Raw genomic sequence first — 24,514 nt, forward strand, 5'->3', positions numbered from 1 at the left:
GACTGGTGATTCCCTACGTCCTCTCAGGCAGCACTGACCTGGCAGCTGGAACTTCACTGGGGGGGGGCCCCGTACGGGACCCGCCATCCCATTCTCCATGGAGGGTTTTGTGCTCTTTTTTCAAGCCAGAGAGCCACAGGGAAAAGACAGGGGGAGGGATGGGAGGGATAAGGAGGGAGCTTCTCCAGGCTTTTCCACCTTTCAGAACTTGGAAAATAAATCCAACAGGCTTCCCAGGATGCAGGATACCCAGCACCCGACACCCCCTCGGAGTCTGTGCTCTGAGGCAGGGGCTGAAGGGATCCTGTTGAAGCAGTTCAGTAGGCCCGAATTGTCACTATATTCACCAGTCAAGCAAAAAACAAACCCCCTTCAAATATTTCAACTGTTACATTCTTATGAATCATTTAAAGGGCCTCCTGATCAAAGACCATGGACTATCACCTGTCAGAATTTCAGTGCTACGAGTAAGGACAGATTAGCTCAATGTGAATTACCCATGTTGAATGACTTCAGTTGAGCTTTTAGAAATTTCAAGTAGAGATATATTAACATCTGTAAATTCTCTGGTCATAGAGTGAATGACTATTGAATTTTAATTCAAATTATTAAAATACTTATCAAATTATCACTACAATTTAAAGTGTTAAAAAAAGAAAAACATGTTCTCTGTTCCCCAAGTCCTCAGTGGTATTCTTTTACTCTCAATGGCAGTTTTAAAAGATGGTTTATCCATAAAACAAAGGGTTACTGATATCCAGAAGCACATACAAAGATCAAATGTCACCTCCTTTAATCCTTCTTACAAATGCTTTGGGTTTTATGAGGACTTAAAATGTCATTCACATTTTTATTATTGAATTTTTTCTCACTGAAAATATCCTTTGGTATTTCTGCCATCATAATAATTATAGTAAAAGCTTCCAAGTGGAAACTCAGGATGGAAGCACATTGCATTTCAGTTGTTCCCAATTCAGTTATTAAAATTGCATTTTCACGTACTTGCTTATTTGGGCCTTACCTATATATCATTAATTTTTTTCAATCTCATTCTAAGTAATAATATCTCTGAAATAACAGTTTAGATATGCTAGTTATTTTTTATAAATCATATCACAATAAATCTTTTAAATATAGTATATGTAAAATAATATATATTAAAATTTTTTGATATTAATTTTTTCTATAATCATCTTATGTACCATGGTTACCAGACATGCTTTGAGGTATACTGAGTAGTGGGAAGAGTTTGAAATTTGGGATGAAAAACCCAAGATTCTAGTCCTATCCTACTCATAAGTTCCTTTAAAAAGATGAACTAATAACTGAGCTGCAGTTTTTGTATCTGTAAATCAGATTGTTGGATCCCCAGACTACTCTAGAACAGAGAAAAAATTACCCAGAATAGAGGAAAGGAAACAAGTGGTTCCGTTTCCTCCCCCTCAGGGTCCGGGGCCGCCTTGGGTCCACCAGGGCAGGAAGCAAGGACAGAGGGAGCCCTGTGGGTTCCAGTCTGGCCGCGTCAAGCAGGGACTGAGTCCTGTGCGCTTTGTCGGGAGGAAAGTCTGTTGTCCCTCTTCCAGATTGCTCTCATTGACGCTAGATTAGTCTACCTTTCCTCAGACCCTAGAGAAACCCTTTCGTCAACAGACAGATCCAGTAACTCATACTGTGGTCCTTCATTTTCCTTGGTCTGTTGAGTCACTGATGACCAGAAGTACAGGGGCTCTTGTCGAACACAGAAGGCCAACCCCACTTGCACGTATGGATACACTGCTCCGTTTCCCCTGGCCCTCTCTTGACCTTCATTTGGCACCTCTAACCTTCTAAAGCTGACTTTAAAAGTACCTGTTCCCTTGGGAATTTCCTGGTGGTCCAGTGTTCAGGGCTTCGCACGTTCACTCCAGAGGGCCCAGGTTCAATCCCTGGTTGGGGAACTAAGATCATGCACGCTATGCGGCACAGCTAAATAAATAAATAAAGTACTGTTCCCCAAAGCCAAACCACCGAGGCCAAACCACCCCGTTTTGATGGCTCTTTCTCTCTGCAGCTTCTAGTTCCTTAAGCACCACTTCCAGATAGACTCGCTTGCACTTGCACTTTAGCCGTTAAGTCATTTGCATGAGTTAACCTGACCCCAGCCCAACATCACATTTGTTTAGGTCGGTCCCTGTGTCCTACTGGAGGCTCAGCAAGTGTTGGTCAACTGACCAGGGAGTATTACCAGACCAGGGAAAGATCAAGTGGCACAGAAAGACACTTGCAGATAAAGGAGAGCAGAAAGGTAAGATTCTGTCTTCCCAAGTCATTGTCCCCTCAGTCACCCAGCTCAGGCCCCACAAAAGAAACAAGCTTCACTCAGAACCATGTTTTGGGTGTTGGATTCTGGGGATTCAAAGATATGTGAGACCCTGTCTTCAAGGGCTTCCCAACACAGTGAGAAAGACAGAGACGTAAACAAATAATTACAGTAGAGTGTGACAAGTGTTGTTACAGGAGGATGTGTAAGGGAAGGAAGGAGAGAAATGAGCCCAACCAGGGAAGTCTAAAAATGATTCACGGACATGACATCTTCTGACGTCTTGAAGCATAGGAGCAGTTTGCCAGACAGGCAGGGAAAGGACCATCAGAGTAGAGAGCCGAGCCTGTGGGAGAGGTGCAGAGGGGTGTGTGTGTGTGTGTGTGTGTGTGTGTGTGTGTGTGTGTGTGTGTGTGTGTGTGTGTGTAGACTGGCAGGAGACTAAGCTGAGAGCAGAGGCAGGGCCTGGTCTCACCATGGGGAGCCCTGGGCCCCCAGCTAAGGAGATTGCACTTGATTTTGTAAGTCCCAAGGGAGCCAAAGCAAGGTTTAAGCAAATGGATGATCTTATCTGATATTTTAGAAACATAACATCACAGTCCCAATTAGGAAGGTATCCCAGCACTCAGCAAGACCTCTGCCTGGGAGCCAAGCAGCCTCCACACTGAGCGTGGGTGCCTGGTAAGCAAACTTAAATCCTTACCCCTTAACCAAATTGTGAGGGGACCAAGGCCATACTAGGGCCTGTGCAAGGACTCCGAGTGTGATAGGTTGAAAAACAGGAAAGAAAGAATGAAGCCGTGCCCGTCTGTGTCTCTATCAGGGCATCATAGTCCCCATTTTGAGGGGTATCGAGGAGCAATTAACTTTGGGGGTAAGGAAGAGCTATGTGGTGGGAAGTCAGGGCTGGGCCTGAGAGATTTTAGCAAGAAGAGGGCACAGCCAAGGTCCTAAAGACAAATTCCATAGTGGCCAACACTGACTAAAAGTTTTAGGAATTCACTGGCAACTTCAATGAGGTAAATAATTCACTGGGCGTAAGACTTAGCATCATAGAGGAAGAAATAAAGTGCCACTCTGGAAAAGAAGGCACATAGCAGCTGCGCTCAAATATCATCATGAATTCTGACACAGCAACCTCATCATGGGAATGTGCCAAAGAGAACTCCCTGAATGACCAAAGAAGTTATTTGAAAATACAATGAGTAGGGAAAGACTTAGATCAATTTATGGGTGCTAGAAAAGTACTCTTTTAGTACTCCACAGAAAAAAATTCTCAAGTGCTAAGTGCCAGAAATGTAAAGTATATGAATATTTCCCATAGATGTGATTACTCTTGTCATCACCACTATCAGGATCACCAGTCCTTTTGCCATCAAATTGTCAGTCAGATTCTCCCCCATTGAAGAACTTCAAGGTCTGATAAAGTTCATGTTATTTCAATGCCTATCTTACCACCAGGCAGTGACCCAGATGTTAGAAAAAGTACAGCCCAATAAGTAATTGTTTCCTTCCTATACAGATAACACCTATGCTAAGGTGATACTGCTCTTCATTTCCAGGAGGCTGAAGCCATAGACATGTGTATAGTAAGATGTGCCAAAGTGGCTGACTAGTGATTTATTACAACAAATAACTCAATAGGTAATTGCTGAATAAAAGCCCGTTGTGCACGGAGGCGGAGCCCCATGACAGCTCTAGCGGGAAATGCGTGACATGCACTAGGTACGCTGTATCATGTCGAAGTCAGCAGTGTGAAATGGCAAACGTGGTCCTGATTGGTAAGAAGGGCAGCCTTTTCAGGCCTCTGATCTCCCTATTCATAACACTGGCTTTTTCTCTAATTCTTGTTGCATTTTATGGCACCTGCTTCTTTTCTTCTGTGTCTCCTCCTGCAAACTGTAGGCTCCTTGAGAGCAGGGATGGAGTTGTACCCATTTAAAAGCCAGCCTAACCATTTCTACCCAGGAGAGCTAAAACACAGAGCTTCTCAAACTTCAATGTGCATTAGAATCATCAGAGGGTTCCTGGCCAACGCCTGGACCTTCTGCATGAAACCTTATAGGATGGAGCCCAAGAATCTGCATTTTAACAAGCCACCTCCCCATTAGATGATTCTGATTCAGGCGGCCAGGCAACCCACTCGGAGAACAATCCGTGTTCTATACTTAGCGAGCTACAGGGCAGACTCGTACAAGTTTCTTTGTGCCTCAGTTTCCTCAGTTATAATATGGGGATGGATATATACTCATAGAAACAGATGAATACATACTCATCGCCAGGGGATGGAGGAGGGGGTATGGGGAGTAGTTGTCTATAATGGTACTGAGCTTCACTTTTGCAAGATGAAAAAGTTATGGAGATCTGTTGCACAATAGTGTGAATCTACTTAACACTACAGACTCATACACTTAAAAATGGTTAAGATGGTGAATTTATGTTATGTGTTTTTACTACAATTGAAAAGAAAAAGAAAAACAATTTGTTAATGGGGGTGGGTCATAGTATCTACCTCACAGTGTTTTTATGAGCATTACCTGAAATGAAACATGTCAAGGACCAGGCACAGTCCTGGGGCTAGCAACTGCTCAAGAAATTATAACTATTATTATTGTTGTAGTCCTGGTTGTTAAGGCTTTTAACCATGAATGAGTTACTACTTAGAGGCATTTTAAACCAAATTATATTCTGAATCTTCAAGCTAATGGAAGTTCCCTCTTCTTTTCAAAATGGTACACCAGTTTCTCAGAAACGCACTGAGCTGTGAAACCGAAACTTATCTATGATCACACATTAAGGAATGTTTCAAACCCTGCCCACAAATCCAGGTAGCTTTTGACAATCTGCATTCTTCCAAATCCTGAGCAACAGACTGTTCGCATTTCACATGTAAATCCATATGTTAAAAAACCAACCACATTCTAGGTCGATGTGAAAGCAGGAGGATATTCATATTAGGAAGTCTTGATTCTTAACACTAAAGTCCTCAATTTGCAGAGATGAAGGAAACAAAGAACAAAAATGTTAACTTTTGTTTTCCAGCTTAAGCTTAACAAAGGAAGTCAAGCAAAATCTGCCACATAAAAGAAAGAAATGATTTCCCTGTCTTGAAAAACTACATGAAATATTTTGCATCTTTGATGTGCATGTGGAATCCAACGTGGATTCAGAGAACATGGCGCAGACCCAAAGCCAAGTCATCTTGGTTCTCTGTACCTCATTTTGATTTCATGTGCATCTAGGCTAATTTCATCTCTATTATTATTAGCCTATTATTTAAGCTTTAGCAGGACACATGTGCTGTTTTGCAGGGCCAGAATCCACTTGGTGGACGGATAACCAGGAGGTCTTTGGTCTTCATCATATACTCCAATAAGAAAACTAGACTCTTGCCTTGTAAAACAGCATGAGTCCCATGCCCTGATTTCACATGTCATGCTAACCCACAGAATATCCTTAGAACTTCTAACCAAATTCATAAAATTCATCATGGTCACAGAGACAACCAAAATTAGCTCTAGGTTGAATGAAATTAGGCACAGACCAATCTGGGAGTATAAATAGTAAAATGTAATAGTAATAAATAGTAAAATATAATAGTAAAAAGATTGGAAAATGACTTAACGGTATAGGATTTTAGGCAACACAGGTGTTCATATGAATCCGATTTATCATTCTAGGGCCGAGAAGGCTAAGCACTGGTGAGAATTCTAATCCTAATGACTTTGAAATCTCTCTTGATTAAAAAACAAATTTCAAAGTCACTGCTAAGGATTCCCTGCCAATTTTTTTAACCTCCATTCTGTGTATAACTCTATGTTATTATGAGAGATGAGGGTTTCCAGCGAGCCCAGGAGACCATCCCAGAAGTCCCGAATAATGACAACATTGACTGTTGAGAGGTGGTACTTGTAAAATCCAGAAATGGATGGCAGTATATACAAATGGACCATCATCAGGGATTATAATTGCTCCAACCCACCTTCAGGTCTCAAAAGACCACCTGCTCCCCACTCACACCAGCATCCTTACCAACAGGTAGAAAGAGGGGGAATTAAGAAGAGCTGTAATTGAAAACAGCAAGAAGAAGTGATTAAAAGACCATGAATAACCAGACATTAACTTCACATTCATTCTACTTCTGTCCATTTAATTCTTCTTTTTCTGAGGCACTAAAGAAACTACCTTATCATTATAATGTGGGAGTCTCCAATGAAGGCTTGGGGTTCTGAGACCCAAGTACTAGCCCCAGCTCTAACTTTTCCTAGTCACGTGACCTTGGAGAATCACTTAACTACTCTGGGCATCAGAGTCCTCATCTAGAACAGCACTGAGATCACATGACCCATTCAATGAGTATTTGCAGAAGTTTTCAAAAAGTGAATCTGTAAAATGGGTATAAATCAGGAGATCTCAGGTTGTCTCCAGGATAACCATTCAACAGACCTATGATTTTTTTTGTTACAGACGCATGTCCCCTGTCATTGTAATCCTCTTCTGCAAAAGTGTGTACCAACAGAAGAATCTCTTTTTACTCAGTATAATCCTACCTTACATTTTCTCATCACATGATAGTGTTACGCCTCAATTACGTTACAACAAGAAGGAAGCATTCTTCCTTTAACCTGATCATACAATTATTTATTCAAACAATAATCAGTTGCCAGAGTATATTACTGTTTTCACAGTTCTATGCAATATTTCAAAAAGTATATAAGGAAGTATTTACATTTTCCTTCCACCCTTGTTTTCTGCTTGATTTCAAGAGTTAAATGAGCAGTTTCCAATACCTTGTGCCTGATGTTTTTCCTCTCCATTAAAATGCTGAAGTGGTTTTTTTTTCCTTTTTAGGAGGAAAAAAGAAATCTTTCCCCTGTAATTTACTTAGGCTTTCTCAAAAGTTGGGTCGGAAAGTCAGTATAATTCAGGTGGAATCTAAAATGTTCTTGTTGTACAAGTGTGTGCAGAAAGGAAGCCTGTAATTTCCGAGCATTCTTTCAGGAAGTTTGTATTCTCTGTCTTCCAGGGAGCCTTTACTTTCCAAGGGAGTGTGATCGACATGCCATTACTGAAGCAGGCCCAGAACACTGTTAGGCTTGCCATATCCATCAAGGAAAAATGATCTGCTAAATGAAGCTCTCATCAGGTGGGCTGAACATATACAGTGGGTTCCTTAAAGACAAGCCATAATACTCAAGGCAACTTGTTAGTATGCCAGATGGGAGCCTTTCTTCATTTACAGTTCATGTTAATCACATTTTTTTTTTTTTTTTTTTTGGTTATCTCACTGGCCAGTTATTCCTCTAAAAATGAACTTTCTTCTTTTTGGTTCCAATCTTATGATTTTATTGTTCACGAATGTGTTACAAGTATGGGCTTATGATTTCGCAGGGAGATAAAATAGTGGGGAAGGATGGGCTGCTCCAGGGGAAGTTCGGTCTTTAGTGAAACAGATCTTTCCCAAATATGTGTACTCCCTTCACCCTGTTCATGTTAGATGTTTCCCATATTGTGCATTGTTCGCTCAACACCAGAAATAATTTTAAGAAAGGCCAACCTTTTAAAAAATAATAACTCAATGAAGGGTTGGTGTTTATTTCACCAGTAATCTGATAAAACAACAGAGATGGCATAGAAAAGTTGATTAAGTACCATACTGGTTCATATAGATATCTTCTAAAAATAAATCTTCAGAACTGATTACTTTCACCTCCACCACCACCACCCCCAAAAAATGAAATATCCCTATCCTTGAGCTGCTAGGTGATCACTATGAAAGCCCTCATCCTGGGTGAATGCTTTGGGTCAACAGTTACCAGCAATTAAAAAATCAATGTGCAGAAACACAAGACCATCCATTCTCTCCCTTTATTTCCCTGTTTAACTGTTTGCCATTGAGGCCGTTTCCCCCCTGTAAATGTATGGCTGGGACAGGGCCCCCTCAGCAATAAACTTGTAGCCTCTAAGAAGACACAATGCCACCGAGCTGGTGCATATGGTCCCCTGTGAGATTTGCATCACATTAGAGATGCTGCTACAGGTCATATGGGTGGTGTGGTTAACGGGCTTAGTAAAGCTGTTTTGAAGAGGTTAACCCAGCTTGTAGTAAGGGTAAATAAACATAACAACCAGCCATTCTTCCCTATTCAGCATGTGCTCTTATATTGAAGGCTAAAGGGTATTGAAGCTGCGAAGGATCAACTTGTGTTTGCCAGAGGACGCCAATGAAATTTGAAACACCAACAATCAGAGATTTTGTTTCTGCCCCTCATTAAATCATGAGCTTTTGTGTGGAGACTCTGGACGACTGTTCTTTAAGAAATTAACAGAATGGGAAGTTTTAAACTCTACACCAACCTTTTCATGACCTACACAGCAGCAAAGCTGCTACCCTTAGACAAACACCGCGGGGAAGGCTGTTCTGTTTATTTAAATTCGTAAATAGAAAACAGTTGTTTTTTATTTTCATTTTTCACCTCCTCCTACGCCCTTTTTGTTTATTTCCTATGTGGCCCCTACCATGTGCCCCACCCAGGGGTCTACTTTCCCCTACCCCTTCCAGTTCCTCCAGGAAGCCCAAGAGGGGAGGAGGGCTGAAGGTTATATACAAGGAAGGGCATCATGGAACCAAAGCAAAGTGGGAGAGGCCCACGTACGGTCATGCAACATCCACCACCAATGCAGGGCAGTTCCAACAGGCATGCAGAGGAACCTGATCCAGGCTGGGCAGTTCTGGGAAACACATGCCCTGAGACGCCAACTGACATTCTCAAGCACGGGATCCGACAAGGCGGCTCTTAACTGAGATGGGATGTGCTGCGCTGGGGCACTGCCTCCCCGGGGCGTCGCACCCCCCAACCCCTCGAGAGCATGGGTCGCCCGGTGCTGCTCCAGAGCTAGCGGGAAAGAAAGGTGGGAGCCTGCCTCGTCCTCACTCGGAGGGGCTGGAAGGAGGAAGACAGTGTCTCAGCCAACTTGGGAGATGTCTGGCCTCCAGCCAAACTGGGCTTCAGGGCTGCGGACAGTGACAGTGGGCAGCAGTTGCAGAAGCCACCCCCGCAGCCCACGGCACAGCTGTGCCCACCTAGGGCGGAAGTCGGTGCGCACAGGGCAGACCAGGACCCTAGGTGCCCACGCAGCCGGACCCCGCTGCTCAGCACGCACGCACAGGAGGACCGCTCGGAAGGCAGAGAGAAGCCCCCTCTCATCTGGACACCCTCAGGGCGGTGGAAGCATAGGCAGGACCTGTCTTAAACAAAAGACGATACTAAAAGCCTTTCTTCCTACTTCCCTGCAGGCAGCCCCCACTTCAGCTCCGCCGTTGTGTTGGTCCAGATAACCTCACCTCAGGGGTTATCTGCTCTAGTCTCCACCCCTGTTACACAGGCAACCCCCAGACCCTATAGATGGACCTCCTTAAGCCTGGGGCTCACTGAGAGCCCAGCCCTCCACTCGGAGGGACCCCAGATGCCAGGGTGAAGGCATGCGGGCCTCGGGAAGAGCAGTCCTCTCAGCAAGGTCTCCGGAGGGCCCTGAGGGCCTGGGCCTGACGAGGCCTTCCCCCGGCATCACCAACGGGCCCACAGGTTCCCAGATTTCCAGCCATGTAGGACTGGCCACCATGCCCTTTATCTCAAACCGCTCTTTGTTCCAACAAAACCACCTTGTTGTTGAAGTCTCCCTGAGTGTCAGATTTATCATCTTCCTCATAACCCCAGGGTCCCAACTATGATAGGATCATGACACTGGGACACACTAGAGCCAAAAATCTGGACCCAGGTCCCACTCTCTGAGCACAGACCCTACAAGAGGGACCCAGAAGGGGGTTTGGTCAGAGTCAGAGATCCATCATGCCTCATTCCTTGAGGAACAAAGGCAAGGAGATGTTGGGAGACCAGAGGCATCCGCACTGTTTTCCCACCCACATCTCTTTGGTGCCTCGGGTGCGTGAAGGTAATACAGGGAGAGGGTGGGAGGGAGGGCTGGGTGAGCTCACCCCACTTGGTATGTGACAGCGCCCATCCCGGGGAATTCCTCCCGGCGAGGAGTGGACCGACTGCAAGAAGAGAACCTTGCAGTCATCTGATTAATCAAAAACCAAACCTGTTTATATTTTGTGTAGCTCATCACAAGCTGCTTCACCATATTACCCCCCTGTTATTAATTCTTGGGGGCTAAATTATGGGTAACACTATTAAAACATTATCAGAACTAATGAGAAACAATTACTTAGAAAATGAGCCAGGACAAGATTGAGTTGAGAACATCAGTGGCGATCACTGCAGATTAGTTTAATAAATCATCAGGTGTAAGGCAAGACTGACTGTATGTATGCAAAGCCCCGTCACGGGAAAATGCAATTGAGATTTTTTTGGCATAATTTTTTCATTAATCTCAATAGGACCCGAGTGGTGTAGATTGTTTTATTCCCTAATACCTTGCCTGAGGGGGGGTTCCCAATAATGTCTTCATTGTTTTACTGAGGTCTTAATGACAATCTGTGACAACCTCATTTTAATGTATAGAGGATTATATCAGTACCATCATGTTTTATTGAAATGGCGAGGGGAACTCCAGCAGAGTTCGGAGTCAGGCACTGTCCCTGAGCGCAAGTTGGGAAGTTCCCCGGCATCTGGGTGCGGTTCCCTTCAGATTTACAAGTATTGAACCGCTAACTGCCCTGACATCCTCTCCTCCAGGGACTGACTGGGAAAAGTGTCTTCAGCAACGCAGACTTGCCGCCTCCAATTTGAATTTGAAAGTAACTCGTTGCCTGGCATATTTTGCTGCGTAAATGGAATAGACCGTGTAGGGTTTGTTTTTTTTTTTTTTTTTCCTCTTCTAAAATATTATGATGAACCTTCCAGCCCCTAATAGTTCTTCAGCAGTTCGGGAAACTGACCTTCAATAGGGACGATGAATTTTCTAATGATGTCTTAAGAGGAGAAGAGTTAATACATGCTTTTTTATTTGAAGGGCATTCTGCTTTTATGGTTTCTGGTTAGCTTGGAAAGCTAAATGTCTTCCGTTCTGGTTTTGATTTTTACCTCTAGTAGAATACTTGGAAGGCAGTTGATGGTACAGAACGGGTTCCGAGATTTTAACAGCAGTATCTTGTGCATATTGATGCTGCGGAGGGTCACCGAACCGGTCTGTAACCGCAAAGCTTGCGCCGCAGGCTGGGGGGCACTGTCCTCCCAGCCCTGAGACCCTCCCCCCTGCCCCCGCCCCGGCAGGTTTTCACATTGCAACTTAGGGGGAAAGTAATCAGCCGACCTCAACACTTAAATGTTAAAACCTTGGGCTTTCTTTCCGCGCTTTATTTTAAATCGGGGTGGAATGGGGGGTTAAGAGAGCAAACAAATGGAGAATAAATTACTTTCAAATACCTTAGTACCAGAAAGCTTGCGCGGTGGGACCGGGCAGCTTTTTAGTGTTCTGTGACGGGTGGTGAGTTTGTTTAAATTCCAGCGATTATTTGGCAACGTATTTCCTTATGAATCTATAAGAATTGCCAACGACGAAAAGAAAGTAGAAAGGAACCGAAATCACCCTTAGCGCCTTTTGGTGGTTTGCTGCCGATGGAGCCCAGTTTCAGCTAAACGGGCTGAAGCCTGCAGATTTTTTTAAATTTTTTAAATGTTTTACAAAATCTTTCGGGATTTGTTTGTCGCTCACACCTGTCCTTTTTTAATTTTTGTGTTCTTCGGCTGTAAGCGACCCGCTCGGTTTTACTGTTTGCTTCTTGCGACGGGGAGGGCCGGCGATCTCGGGGACCGCGCGCCCCGTCGGAAGGACGTGCGCCCGCCGGGCCAGGACACGCCGCGTCCGCGTCCCCAGCGCCCGCGCTTCCCGAAGGCTGGGGTCGGGGGCGCCCCGATGCGGAGACCGGCGGGGCCCGGCCGGTGCGCCCCGTGGCCCCGGTCCCGCGCGGAGGCCGCTCCAGGAGCTGCGACCGTCGGGCGGGCGGGCGGGGCCGGAGCGCGCAGTGGGCCGGGACCGCGGGCCGCCCGGAGCCTGCGAGCCTGTCGCGCAGTCCCGCTGTAATGGTTGCAGATCAAAGGCTGCCCCGTGTCCCCGCGGAGCCCGGGACAATCCCGCGCCTTTGTGCGCTGTTGCTAGGAGCCCGAGAAACTAAGAGAAAGTGTCAGGAGCATGTTAATCAGACTCGTTACAGTGTAACAATAACGTCTCTCTCGGGTCTCCCAGGCCCCGCGCACAGGCCCGACACCTGCGCGGGGCCCTCGCGCCCGCCCTGGGGACCGGCCGGCCCCTGTGTCTTCCTCCGAAGTCGGCGCCGCGGCCAGGCGCCGGGACGAGGCCCTGGGGGACCTGCCAGCGCCAGGCGCATCTCGCGAGTCCTGGTTCCCCTGACCGGAGCCCGGTGCCCTTAGCCTGTCCCGCTCGGAGCCGATCCCTGGCCGGGGGACCTGCGGAGGATCCGGGTCCCCTTGCTTTTCAGTCATTGAATGGAATTGCCCTCCTTATTCAAGCACGGTTTTAGAATGAAGAGAAAAATGAACATTCCATTTCAGATAGCTTTTTGGTGGAGTTTCTTCAAAAGACTCTAACTTTGCCTATTTTCCTATCAAATCCACAGAGGATATTTTAAGTAATAATCCCGAGTTTACAGAAGACAAACCCAAACTTTGCTAAAAGTAAAGATTTCTTGGAACTTTTAAGAATCACTTCATTCATTCGTTTATTCATTCAACAAACATCTGTTGAGCCTGACTGGATGCCAGACAGCTAGTCGGAAAGCCGTAGGACTGGTTCCGGATGCACTTTTCTTTTAAAATTAAAATACCCTTGTGTGAAGTGAAAGGAGGAGCAAAGGCGTAAAATAATGTCAAATGTCAAAACAAAAAGAAGTGCCATTGGCTACTACAGCTACAGTAACAGGAGAGGAGCAAATTAAGAATTTAAAGTGTTTGAAAAACTCGCTGTATGCTTTGAAAACCAGCCACTTTTTTCAACTATTTTATCTCCTCCTCAATTCTTTTGGTCCCTATGAGTTCCTTCAGGCTGCAGTCCTGAAACCAGAGTCCTGCCTGAGGTCTGAGGAACGAAGTCAGCCCTTCTGCATGTTTGTAAACAGCCTGTCAGATTTGCTAAAGGATCAAACACACTGGGTCCTGGCCCCATTCTGCCCTCGGCCAGACACAGGGAATCGGAAAGCTGTGCTCAGTCTTAGGGCAGAACTTGGCCAATTCGAGGTGGTTCTCTCCAATGTGAGCTCTCATTCAGGAATCAGGGTGGGCATTCCGGAACGGCAGAGGTACCACGCTTCTTGGTGGAATACAACTGCCAAACCCGAGTCAAAGACAAAGCTTCCCATCACCAGGGGGAATCGAAAACAACCCACTCTCACATCACCGGTGCCTACCTATTGACCGAGGGGGAAATCCTGCAACAGTGTCAGACTTCTCAGTCAGTCGAAATCAGTTTCTCTCCCACACTGTGTGCAGCATGTAGACGTATAGAAAACTGGAGATGGTCCCAGAGATTAGTCTAAGCCCTGGAAGGAACTTTCCAGATTCCCTGCATTACATAAATAAGAGAGTTGATATCCTGAAAACCTCATCTTATGAAAACAAAGGAGACCAAACACTGACTATATCGTGATGTTAAAATACCTAGCTGAAGGGGAGAAATTCGGGGAAAAGAAACTGTTTTGCGTGTTTGTTTGTTTTTTGTCTACATAATGCCACATAGCTGGTTTCGCTGGGTTTTGTTCTGTTTTTAAACAATGAATCAAATTGCCTTAGTTATTCAGACACAGTAAAGGAATCAAGAGAGAAACGAGCGTTCCATTTCAGATAGCTTTGCGGTGGAGAGTTCCTTCTGAAGGCTATCCACTCTAGGCGTCTGGCTTAATTTTTCTTCTTCTTTTTTTTTTTTTTAAATGGGCTCTTGAGTTCCATGGAAGGAAGAACCTAAAACCAACACGAACTTCTGGCTTAGAATCTCTGGGAAAACTGTGTTAATAACCCTAACCCCCAGACGAGGAGAGGAGCACATCTGTTTCCTCCGTGGGATTTCCAGGGGCTGGAATTGGTGCAGCAGCTTCCAGGGGAGCTCTGTGATGCCTTTCCCAGTGTGGTGTGAGGGAGCTCCGGCCACCAGGAGCCTCACTGGCATTTCCACACCAGCCCAGCGACACGTCGCCTCCCCCGAGGGGCCCTGGCCACTGGGCAGGTGGACTGTGCCGGGCTGCAGGGCCTGACACTCCTGTGCAAAGGCTCTACACAAGCTGTAATCCCTCCCTCTCCATCATGCCCAACAAACTCCTACCCATTTTTGAAGACACAACTTGAAGACCACTTCTGTGAAGTCTTCCCAACTACCCAGAGACAGCTTGCTGGCCCTCTCCCAGTCCTTCCATTGCATTGGATCAGATTTCTATCGTAGTACTTTGTGTGTGTGTGTGTGCGCGCACGCGTGTGTGTCCCACAGCAGTGTGGAGGCCCTGAACAGTGGACATTGCCTCTGCCCCAGATACCTCTCCTGCTCACCTCTCACTCCCCACCCCCACCCCCACCCCACCCCCACCCCTGCAAGAACTCGCTAAAGGTGTGTTCATTACAATTAGGCCCTGAGACATCTGTTCCTCCATCAGACATCCTGCCTCCCGGATTTGTGCAAACATTGGCCCTTTTAGTGCACTTTGCTCAAGGTCACACAGCTGGCAAAACCAAGACTTCAACTAAAGTCTGGAAATGAAACCACTATACCATACAGTTGCACACCCGAGACCTCCCCATTTATAGCTTCACATGAAGTTCCCGACGAAGGAAGCTCTAGATGAGTTTTTTGAAGCAACAAGAAAATAGCTGAAGCCTCTTTTTCAACAGCTGCCTGCCTCAGAGACAGTGCCTGACCCTGGCAAGGGTATGTGAACTCATCACAAGTCAAACAGCCAGTCATCCAGTGCAGCCAGGAAGCCGGGCAACCAGGCAAGTCCCACCTCGAGGTAGGCCTTCATGCCCCCCTTCGCTGCCCCTCCCAGACTAAACAAACAGTCCCTCGCACATTTTGCAGGATGGCGCACCGCGGGGGGAATGGCCCGGTGGCCATGGAGAATGTCGTAGGTGGCATAAGGAAAGGCGTTCCAGTGGAGGGATGCAGGAGCAGGACGCAGACTCAAGGGCAGGGCCAGGCTCACTCCCCGCACCTCCTTTTGTACCCTCCCCACTCTTGCGGCCCTGCCCTCATGGCCCCATCATTCTGTGCACCACCTTTCATTCCGTGTAGTCCCTCCTCCGGCTACCGTCCTGCTGCCATTTCCCATTTCCTTTTTCTTATAATTTTACCTTCCTTCCTCTCATCGCAATTCCCAAACCAAAAAAAAAAAAAAATTAACAAATGTAGGAAGGAAAACAAAAGTGGGTAAAAATGTACATTTCTAATGATTTCTAATGTTTTTTCCGTGTTTTGGAAGTAAATCTAGCGTCTTAAGCTGTGAGCTGCTTGCAGGACGCTGCGTAGTCCTTCACTTACTGTGAACTTGGCACAGAAAGTTTACTGGCCCATTTTACTGCAGAGCGCCTGAGTGCAGAGGACAGCTAATGCTGTACTTTGGGAATCAACGGAGAAATGTCAGTGAGGCTGCTAATTATTCCGTAAATTAAATATTGCTGCCACAGCTGCTATTTCTAATGTCCTACATTTGATCGTGCTGTCTTAATGCAGAGCCAACATTCAGATTCTATTTAAGCGATAAAGCCGATGAGGACCTGGCAAACTGGTTATTGGTTCTTTGCGTTTTAGGAGAAGTCATTTGACTGCGCAGCTTGAAACCCACGTGGGAACCCAGAATGAGGCTTACGCGTAACAAAGTTTAAGGATATAAAATTTCATTTCTATCCTTATCTTAACTTTATTTCGGGGGAGGATGTTACCAGAAAGGTAACAATAAATGATTATTTATAAAAACAGGTTATCTTCAAATTATGATAAACATTCCATTTAAGATTACTGAGGATGTGACCCCCCCAAGATCATTTTTTTCAACTTTGCTTCATAAAGACCTTTTTAGAAAACAGTCGTTGTATCACCTAAGGAATTTTAAAGTGTGACATATATTTCTGAGAATATTTAAGGTGAATATTTTCAAAATAAGTAGCAAATGAATGGGTGGTGAATTTGCATGCACTGCCTCTGAAAATGAGCACATTTGAAAACAGTTTGTTCAAACGGCGCCATTGGCCTTTTCCCTTCCTTCTCAAAGAGCATATGTGTTGCATTAGTACTCAGAAAAGAGCGTGTTTTCATAGCCTCCAGTGCTGCGTTTATAAAAATCATGATGATTTTAGGACTGCACCTTCATTTTTTGAATTTTCAAAACTTGTCCCTTTTTGCTCTTTTATTTTCTTTCAACAAAACAAAGACCGGAGAACCCCTTTAAGAAATTTTATACATTCCCACAGAGTCCCAGTTTGTTGACCTTCAGGCCACAGAGTAAAACCTTTCTTTTAAGTCAAGCATTCCCCATTGGGAAGCACTCCAGCTTTTTCTTTTTATGAGGAATTTTAACTGCTGGACTTAATTTAATTATTGTATTTTGTACATACTCCCAGGAGCCCCAGGGCATGAGCTTGACTTTTTTCAAAACTTTCAAATGAATATCTTTAGAAATGCACATTTCTGATGGTAACCTTACTTCTTCCACTTGTATTTCTAATCTAAATACCACACTTGGATCATTCTGTTTCCTGACTTATTCCTGGAGAGGCTTCAACCTCACATCTCTTTGCCATAGATACTGTTCTTGAGTAGACATGGAATATAGTCATTTGAGTCCAGAATGTGGGAGCCCGGGTTTCATAACAAGAAAATAAAAACCATCTCCAGTTGAACTACATTTTAAAACTTGATGGTTCTGGGGACATAGTCTTCAATAAGAAGGGTTCCTAGGTTGAAATCAGTAGCATGCTGGTCGCATGGCTGCAGTCTGCCACCATCTGTCCCTATAGTTTCTATGAGATATTCCCACAACATCAGCTGCTCCTCCCGGATCCCAGCGGAGGCTCATGTGCGAACGCACACGCACACGCACACACACACACACACACACACACACACACACACACGGAGGGAGTTGTCATCCCAAGCTAATGGCAAAGATTCTATATCTTCATTTCTCACCTCTCTTTATCCATAAACATTTTCATTCAAGCCTTCTGATTTCCACCTGGAAATCAAAAACTTCGACCACATCTTGACTCTCAAAGGTGAAAAGTAATTTTTTTGGTATTGACTTAAAACTCATATAGGAATATTGGAATGTGGAACAAAGAAACTTTCCAAATTCATAAGCTCTGCCCAAAATATTTCATGAGGGTTGGGCCACTTACGAAGTAAGTTTCATTGTAGGACTTCTGAGACCTCTGAATTTAGGAAGATGTTTTTAACTAGAATTATCTGCTAGATGAATCTGATTTTCTTATTTATTTTGATTTAAAGTTTAAAATTATAGATACCACAGCATTTTGGTGCCAAAGAAGGACTTTTGAGATCGTCTAGGCCAATGATCTGGACCCTGGCTGCATATTAGAAGTACTGGTGAACATTTAGTAAATACTCTAGTCTCACCCATCATTTTGCAGATTAAAAAGAGAAATAACCAAACAAAACTCTGAAAGATGCAATATGGCTTTTACATTAGAACTGTCTAAGGTACAATATACTGTAACGTGATTTGGGAACTCCCGGCCATGCTAAACTTTACAAAGCAAACTTAATTAAGTTTCCATAATTATGTTTTGGGCCACATGAATTGTAAAATAGTTGACTGATTCTTCCCACATGATACACTTTCTAATTTTATACACATTCACATCCCTGACTGATCACAGAATAGGTTGGAATAATCACAGCCTTGAAATGTCTCACATTTAATTTTTAAAATAAGGTATACTTGTGTAGATGGCTGCCCTTCCTGAAAATTCATTGAAGTTTGTTTGCCCTTTGCAGTGGCGGTGTCATGCTTCTTGACTAATATTCTGCAAATTGATTTTTCTTACCTTTATTTAAAATACACAGGCAAAAAGCAGTATTTCTCCTAGTGTCATCTGACGATCACAAAACATATGAACCATAGAGCTTTACATTGTACCATTTTTATAAAAACAGAAGCAAAGAGACATCAAATAACAACTCAGAGAACCACAGCCCCACGAAGGCAGAAGTGAGCTTAGATATCACCTCTGATGGCCTCAGGAGAGCAAAGGGGGCCACGCTGAGAGCAAGGGCTCCTTCTGGTAAGAAGCCTCAGCTGGGGGCTCCGCGGGCCTTTGAGCCAGCTTGGTAAACGCTTGCCCTCCCCCCCCTCCCCCAAGAACAGCACCTCCCTCACCTTTCCCACTCCTCCTCAGCTGCCTCCTCCTCCCCCTTCCCCTTCGGGTATGGCGGGGTGGCGTGCTCGCAGATCACGAAGGGAAAAGGAGAGCTCCAGTCACTTTGGAGGGCCAAGGACCTCCCGGGAGAGATCCAGGAAGCTTTGATCTCAATTATTTGCCTTGGGCTGAAAGACCTCTGTTTGGCCGATCCTCTAGGATCCTAATAAGGCCAGGACCTGGGATCACAGATGCAAACCTTTTCTCTTTTTCTTTTTTTTTAACGAAAGGAATGCTGAGATGCAATGTTTAAAGCTGTAGAGTTACTAGGAGACGGTCCGTTAATATAGGTCGTACCTGCATAAGAATATGTTCATTAATTCACTCTTCCAGCAGATACTAACTGAGCTGCTGTTGTGTGCCTGCGGTGAGTGACGTCACTGTGGTAGTGATGGGCTATGAGGGTAACCCGGGGGTGGCCCTAAGGCCCCTGTGTCCAGTACCTCCATCAGAAGGGAAATCAGGTGAGTGGCTAAAGCCTTTCTGATTCTGGTTCTCCCGCCTGCCCCCCCACCCACATCCTGTGCTAATTACTCTTCCTTATCCTTTACAACAAACATGAAAATTAACCGAGATCATAGCTCCAGGCCTGAGACCAAAAAAAAACCCGAATAAAGTATCTTAGAGGTAGATTCCCATTTAAAAAAAAAAAAGTGTTGTTGTTTTAAGTAAGGATGACTAGAAGTGAGGAAAGTAAGTCTATAGGCAAAAATCAGAATTTGGATGAGAGCGAAAGTTCATTATTACAAGAGTAGTCAGACATTGGACCAGAGAAAATTTAAAGCAATAAGCTTTTTCACTGTCAAACTAAATCATTTTTTGAGTGATACCCTCCACGGCCCAGCACTCACAAGGCTGATGGCAGTGAGGCTAGGCTCCTGGAAAATATTTGGCAATGAGTGTCCACAGACTTACTGTCATTTACTTGTTCCCTGTACATCTGGATCTGGGAAATTCTGTGATCCTAAATACAGAAAAAACCTCATTCACAAACACAACTCACAGTTGCGTCATTTAAATTAGAGAGGCATGAAAACCATGGAAACTATGATGGAATATTAGGCAGCCACTTAAAGCTTGTGTTTCTGAAGAAAATAAGAAAAAGCTTTGTTCAAAAACAGATACTGGACTTCCCTGGTGGTGCAGTGGTTAAGGATCCGCCTGCCAATGCAGGGGACACGGGTTCAATCCCTGGTCCAGGAAGAACCTGGATGTGGATGCCACGGAGCAACTAAGCCTGTGCGCCACAACTACTGAGCCTGCGCTCTAGAGCCCGCAAGCCACAACTGCTGAGCCCGTGTGCCACGACTACTGAAGCCCACGCACCTAGAGCCCTTGCTCTGCAGCAAGAGAAGCCACCACAGTGAGAAGCCCGTGCACCCCAACAAAGAGTAGCCCCCGCTCGCCACAACTAGAGGAAGCCCGTGCGCAGCAACAAAGACCCCATGCAGCCAAACAAGAAATAAGTAAAAAAATAAATTAATGTTTTTTTTTAATCAAAGAGAAAAAAAATTCCAAAAAAATCCCCCAGATACCAAGCTGTATATGTAGAGTCTGGAGCTGGACTGTCTGGCCTCTACTGCTTACTTTTGAGTAATCTTGGGCAAGGAACTAGCCTCTCTGTGCCTCAGTTTTATTATCTGTGAAGTGGGGGTAATAGTGGCACCTGTCTCATAGAATTGCTATGAGACTTAATTAACGCATATAAAGATGAGTACCTGACACATCAGGGCCCTCAACAAATGTTAGCTGCTATTACTATTCTAATGTGATTACAGCCATGTTAAAAAGAAATCATAACAGAAGAAAATACTCCAAAATGTTAGCAATTACTGTGTTCGGATGTCGAGACTACTGGTGATTTTCATTTTGTCTTCTTTATACAGTTTTGTGTTTCCAAAATTTTCATTAACTATATATCAAAATTTTAAAAACTAATTTAGAGCTAATTATAAACAAAATCTATGTTTGAAACACTGCTTTTGATCGTTCTACAGTTAAACCTAGTAGGCCCTGAGTAGAGAGGCCCCGGCAGGAAGTTTTCATATGATCTGAAACCTCCTGCTGCCAGGACTCAGGCACCGGCTTCCAAGGACTCCTTCTGCCTTGGGCACCACGGTCACGTTTGTCACAGGAAGGACAAGCTTGGCTGTGTCGGGTCGTGGGCTGCGCCCAGGACTGGCATGAAAGTACCCCGGTTTCGAGTCCCTGCTCTGCCCTTACTACCCGTGTGTTCTGGGGAAAAGCCTGCTCCTTCTCCATGAGGACAGATCTTAATGCAGTTAGCAGCCTCAGAGAGTTAGAAAAGTGGTTGAGGGAACGTTTGAGATGTGCCTCGGTTGGAGGGAAGAGAGATCCTGAACTCTGTGGTTCTCCACTCCAGCTGTCCAGCCTCGGAATTCCCTCTCCCAGGGTGGAGGGCCCATCTGCTCTGTTTACACACCTGGACCTGGTGCGAAGGGCGGTTAGGGTGGCTCCCTGACCATTTGTGGAATCACCCCTGCTTCCAAGCAGCATGCTACAGGCAAGCCTTCAAAGAAGTACCAGAAGCCAAGTGCACTCTCTGTCATCACTTAATAGTGCTTGAAGCTTTTCATATAACAAAAGGGGATGAAACAGCCCTACCTCACGTTGTGGGAACCCAATAATTCTTCCACTGGCTCTACACCAAAAGGGTTTTCTCTTACCTTTAAATATTAGATCTGACTAATGTGGGCCACCAGTGCTCCTAGTAGATAAAATAGGAATAAAATAACTGTTTGCAGCTTGACTTCATCACACACTATGGAAAGGAGGGAATTGATAAATTGTGGTGACAAATAATCTAGTATTATTTTTGGCAAAAATAGACAAATGTGTCAAATTTAAAGAATGTCAGCATCATTTTTCTCTATCTATTCTTGTGAGGTTGGAATCAAACCACAGAGGCAGAAATTTTATCTACTTTCTTCATTGCCAGCACTGAGCATGGTACTTGTTCTCAATAAATTTTTGTTGAATGAATCAGTTAATGAATTGATGAACAAATGACACAGGGTCTCTTCTCTATTGTGTTAGATAGTGGGGATATAGAAATAAATACCTCAGAGTCCCACTCCTAGAAGCTCACTCTAGTAGTGGAGCCAGACACACAAATAGAAAATGACTCAAATACAATGTGATTGATTCCTAAAATCATACCACTAATGTTTCGTGTAGTCATGTATCAGCTCCTTCTATGTGTCAGGTACTTATATACAGTAAAATGTAATCTCTTCCTTCAAAGTTCACAGTCTAATCTGGAAAACAAACACGAAGCACAAGGCACAATACCACCAAGAGAGCAAAACAGAAATATGGACTTGATAGAGAGGCAGCACGGTATAATTTAATCATGTAGACTCTGGCATCAGACTGCTTGAGTTCACAAAGCTGTGTGACTTTGGACAAGTTGCTTAGCCTCTCTGGCCTTTAACTGTCCCATTTGTAAAATGAGGTTAATACTGGGACCTATCGTATAGGGTTGTTATGAGGAGTAAATGAGTTAATATCTGTAAAACTCAGGATAGTGCCAAGCTTGTACTCAATACCAAATACAAATAAATCTTTCCTGTGTTCTCTGAATTTTAAACTCTCATTAAGTACTCTGTTTGGCTTTCTCTTTGTGCATGCCTGATGATTCTCCCCAGATAGAACTTGTGACCAAACATAACTCCAAAACTGTGGACTCGGGTTAATCAGGGAAGGAAAGGTAAGATTCCTGTCTGTTTGTGGAAAATAATGACCATTTAGCCAAAAGAAAAAACTTCTCAAAGCCAAGAGACACCTAGATGAGGATTGCAAAATCATTCTAAATAACCACTACTCCCTTCTCCCTGGTCCAGGGCAGACATGGCTAATCAACCTCAGAGTCCTTTCCAACTGAGTCTAGAATCAGGCTCAGAATTGTTTCCAAACAGGGCCCCAGGCAGTGACTGTAAACCAGTGCCAGTCTCTGTGTCTCCATGTCTCTGGCCTAAACCTTACCTTAGGGTCAGCCTCAGGGTCATTTTTCTCACTGGACACACTGGGCGGCCTTCGTGTTGCCCTGCTGCCAGAGGCACAGTGTGACAGCCCTCCTCCCAGGACTGAAGCCCAGCTCCCACAGTGGCCTGCCAGCCCTCGCTCCTGAGAGATCACCAGTCGAGCTGGTTCTAACTCTGCCTTCCCTTGTGGGTCCACGGCCACTGGCTAACTCTGTGTGGCCTCAGCTAAGCAAGTACCTTAACCCCTCTCTGAGCCACCGATTCCTTCTTGGTAAATGGAAGCTCCCTCAAGATTCTCGTGAGGACTGAATGTGATGTGTATGTAAGTGGCCCCGGCTGGAGTGGGCTCTCGGTGAAAGGCAGGGGTTGCCTTCCCGCCAGCCGGGCACAGCACCTTCGTGACTTCACCCCCAGGGTCCTGCATAACATAAAACAGGGCTGGGGTGCTCCTAAGGCTCCGGGGCCCCCACTCAACACAACTGTCAAAGAGCTCCAGGTCATATGGGCTCAGACGGCGGGAATAGGTGAAGGCCAGCGGGGTGAGGAATGGGGAGCGAGGGGTGCCTGAGGTGTGCACAGGGACTCCGGCACAGACCCTCTTAGGAAATGATGGGAGGGGGCGCTGGAGGGTTTCTATTACTCCCATAAGCAGAGAGGGGGCCTTGCACACGGCCCAGGGTGAGACCACAGGCACAGTCCCTCCTGTCTGCCTTCTCCACCTCCTAACTCAGGGCTAAGACCCCCTATTTCTGGAGCTGCTCTCATTACCTCCTCCCAGCCGGACCTCGGTATGGACGACTCAGTTATGAGTTCCTGTCTCCTCTTCAGCTGAGAGGGTTGTTCCCTGAGAAGCCTTGGCTTCTCCCTCTGCCTTGTCTTCCCGAGGAGTACGTGTGTGATGTCCTTCGCCGTCAGCCAGAGGACCAGGTCCTGCTCCCATCCCACCCCCGACCCCGAAAAAGAGGCCTTGCACCCTTTGGACCCAACCCACGTTCAAGTGCTGCAAGTGAGTCAAGGGCTGGCGTCTCTGGGTCGTTCACGGGACAGCCTGTGACCCTCCTCTCCTCTCTGTACCCACCACTCTTGCTGGGCCCAGCCTGAGAGGCAACTCCTCCAGGGCCCTCCTCTTAAAGGCTCTGTCAACATTTTCAATTCCGGCTGCTGTTTCCGAGAGTTTGCAAGTCAGCTGGCAAACAGGGTGAGCCCAGGTGGAAAGGTGCCTTACGAGGGAAGTACAACCAGGCAGAGAGCCCGATGCAGCCACTCGGCACTGAAATCTTGGCTGGTTTAATATCTACAGTAAACGTGGATTTGTGTGGAATGCAGCCGCTTCTTTTCATTGCTCCAAATAAGTATCCTGGGTAATTTTGAGAGAGACGTCTGCGGCAGCAGGGCGAGCCTTGAATTGCCAGGAAGTGCTTCGGGGTGTTGCGGGCTGAGAAAGGCGGTACACAAATCGAAACTCCTTTTGCTCAGAGCCCAGTCCTGAAAGTTCATGCCGTGAGAAACATTTCTCACCACGCCCAAACTGAGTTGTATATAAAATTAAATTTTCTGATGAAAATCTGCACTGTTGGACCTCCTGCTGGCTGCCACCATTTTGCCGAAATGAGATACTATTTGCGGTAATGGCAACGAGGGAAACCTGTTGGTTGTAAACTGGCTTCACTCTCACAGCTTAAAAATCTGGAGAGCTGGGCTTCCCTGGTGGCGCAGTGGTTGAGAGTCCGCCTGCCGATGCAGGAGACACGGGTTCGTGCCCCGGTCCGGGAAGATCCCACATGCCGCGGAGCAACTAAGCTCGTGAGCCATGG

General features: G+C 45.5%; 1 protein-coding gene across 12 annotated transcripts in view; it reads left to right on the forward strand.

Moving 5' to 3' along the window:
- CLYBL (citramalyl-CoA lyase) overlaps positions 1–22,426 on the forward strand; it is a 244,936-nt gene extending 222,510 nt beyond the window's left edge. For 3 of the 12 annotated variants that reach the window (XR_010837254.1, XM_059041973.2, XM_059041979.2), the window contains 2 exons: positions 7,326–7,445; positions 8,470–8,596. Coding sequence is in view for 5 of the 12 variants with exons in the window: in XM_059041973.2 (XP_058897956.1) it covers positions 7,326–7,421 (96 nt within the window). In the remaining 7 variants the exon portion in view is untranslated. Of the gene's footprint in view, positions 1–2,162; positions 2,285–7,325; positions 7,446–8,449; positions 8,597–15,153; positions 15,616–18,433; positions 19,899–22,364 lie in introns of those variants that run through there. The other 9 variants (XR_010837250.1, XR_010837255.1, XR_010837256.1 and 6 more) reach the window with 7 other exon arrangements.
- Positions 22,427–24,514: the final 2,088 nt, after the last annotated feature.

This window comes from Kogia breviceps, chromosome 16 (assembly GCF_026419965.1).
Source record: "Kogia breviceps isolate mKogBre1 chromosome 16, mKogBre1 haplotype 1, whole genome shotgun sequence".
NCBI lineage: Eukaryota > Metazoa > Chordata > Mammalia > Artiodactyla > Physeteridae > Kogia > Kogia breviceps.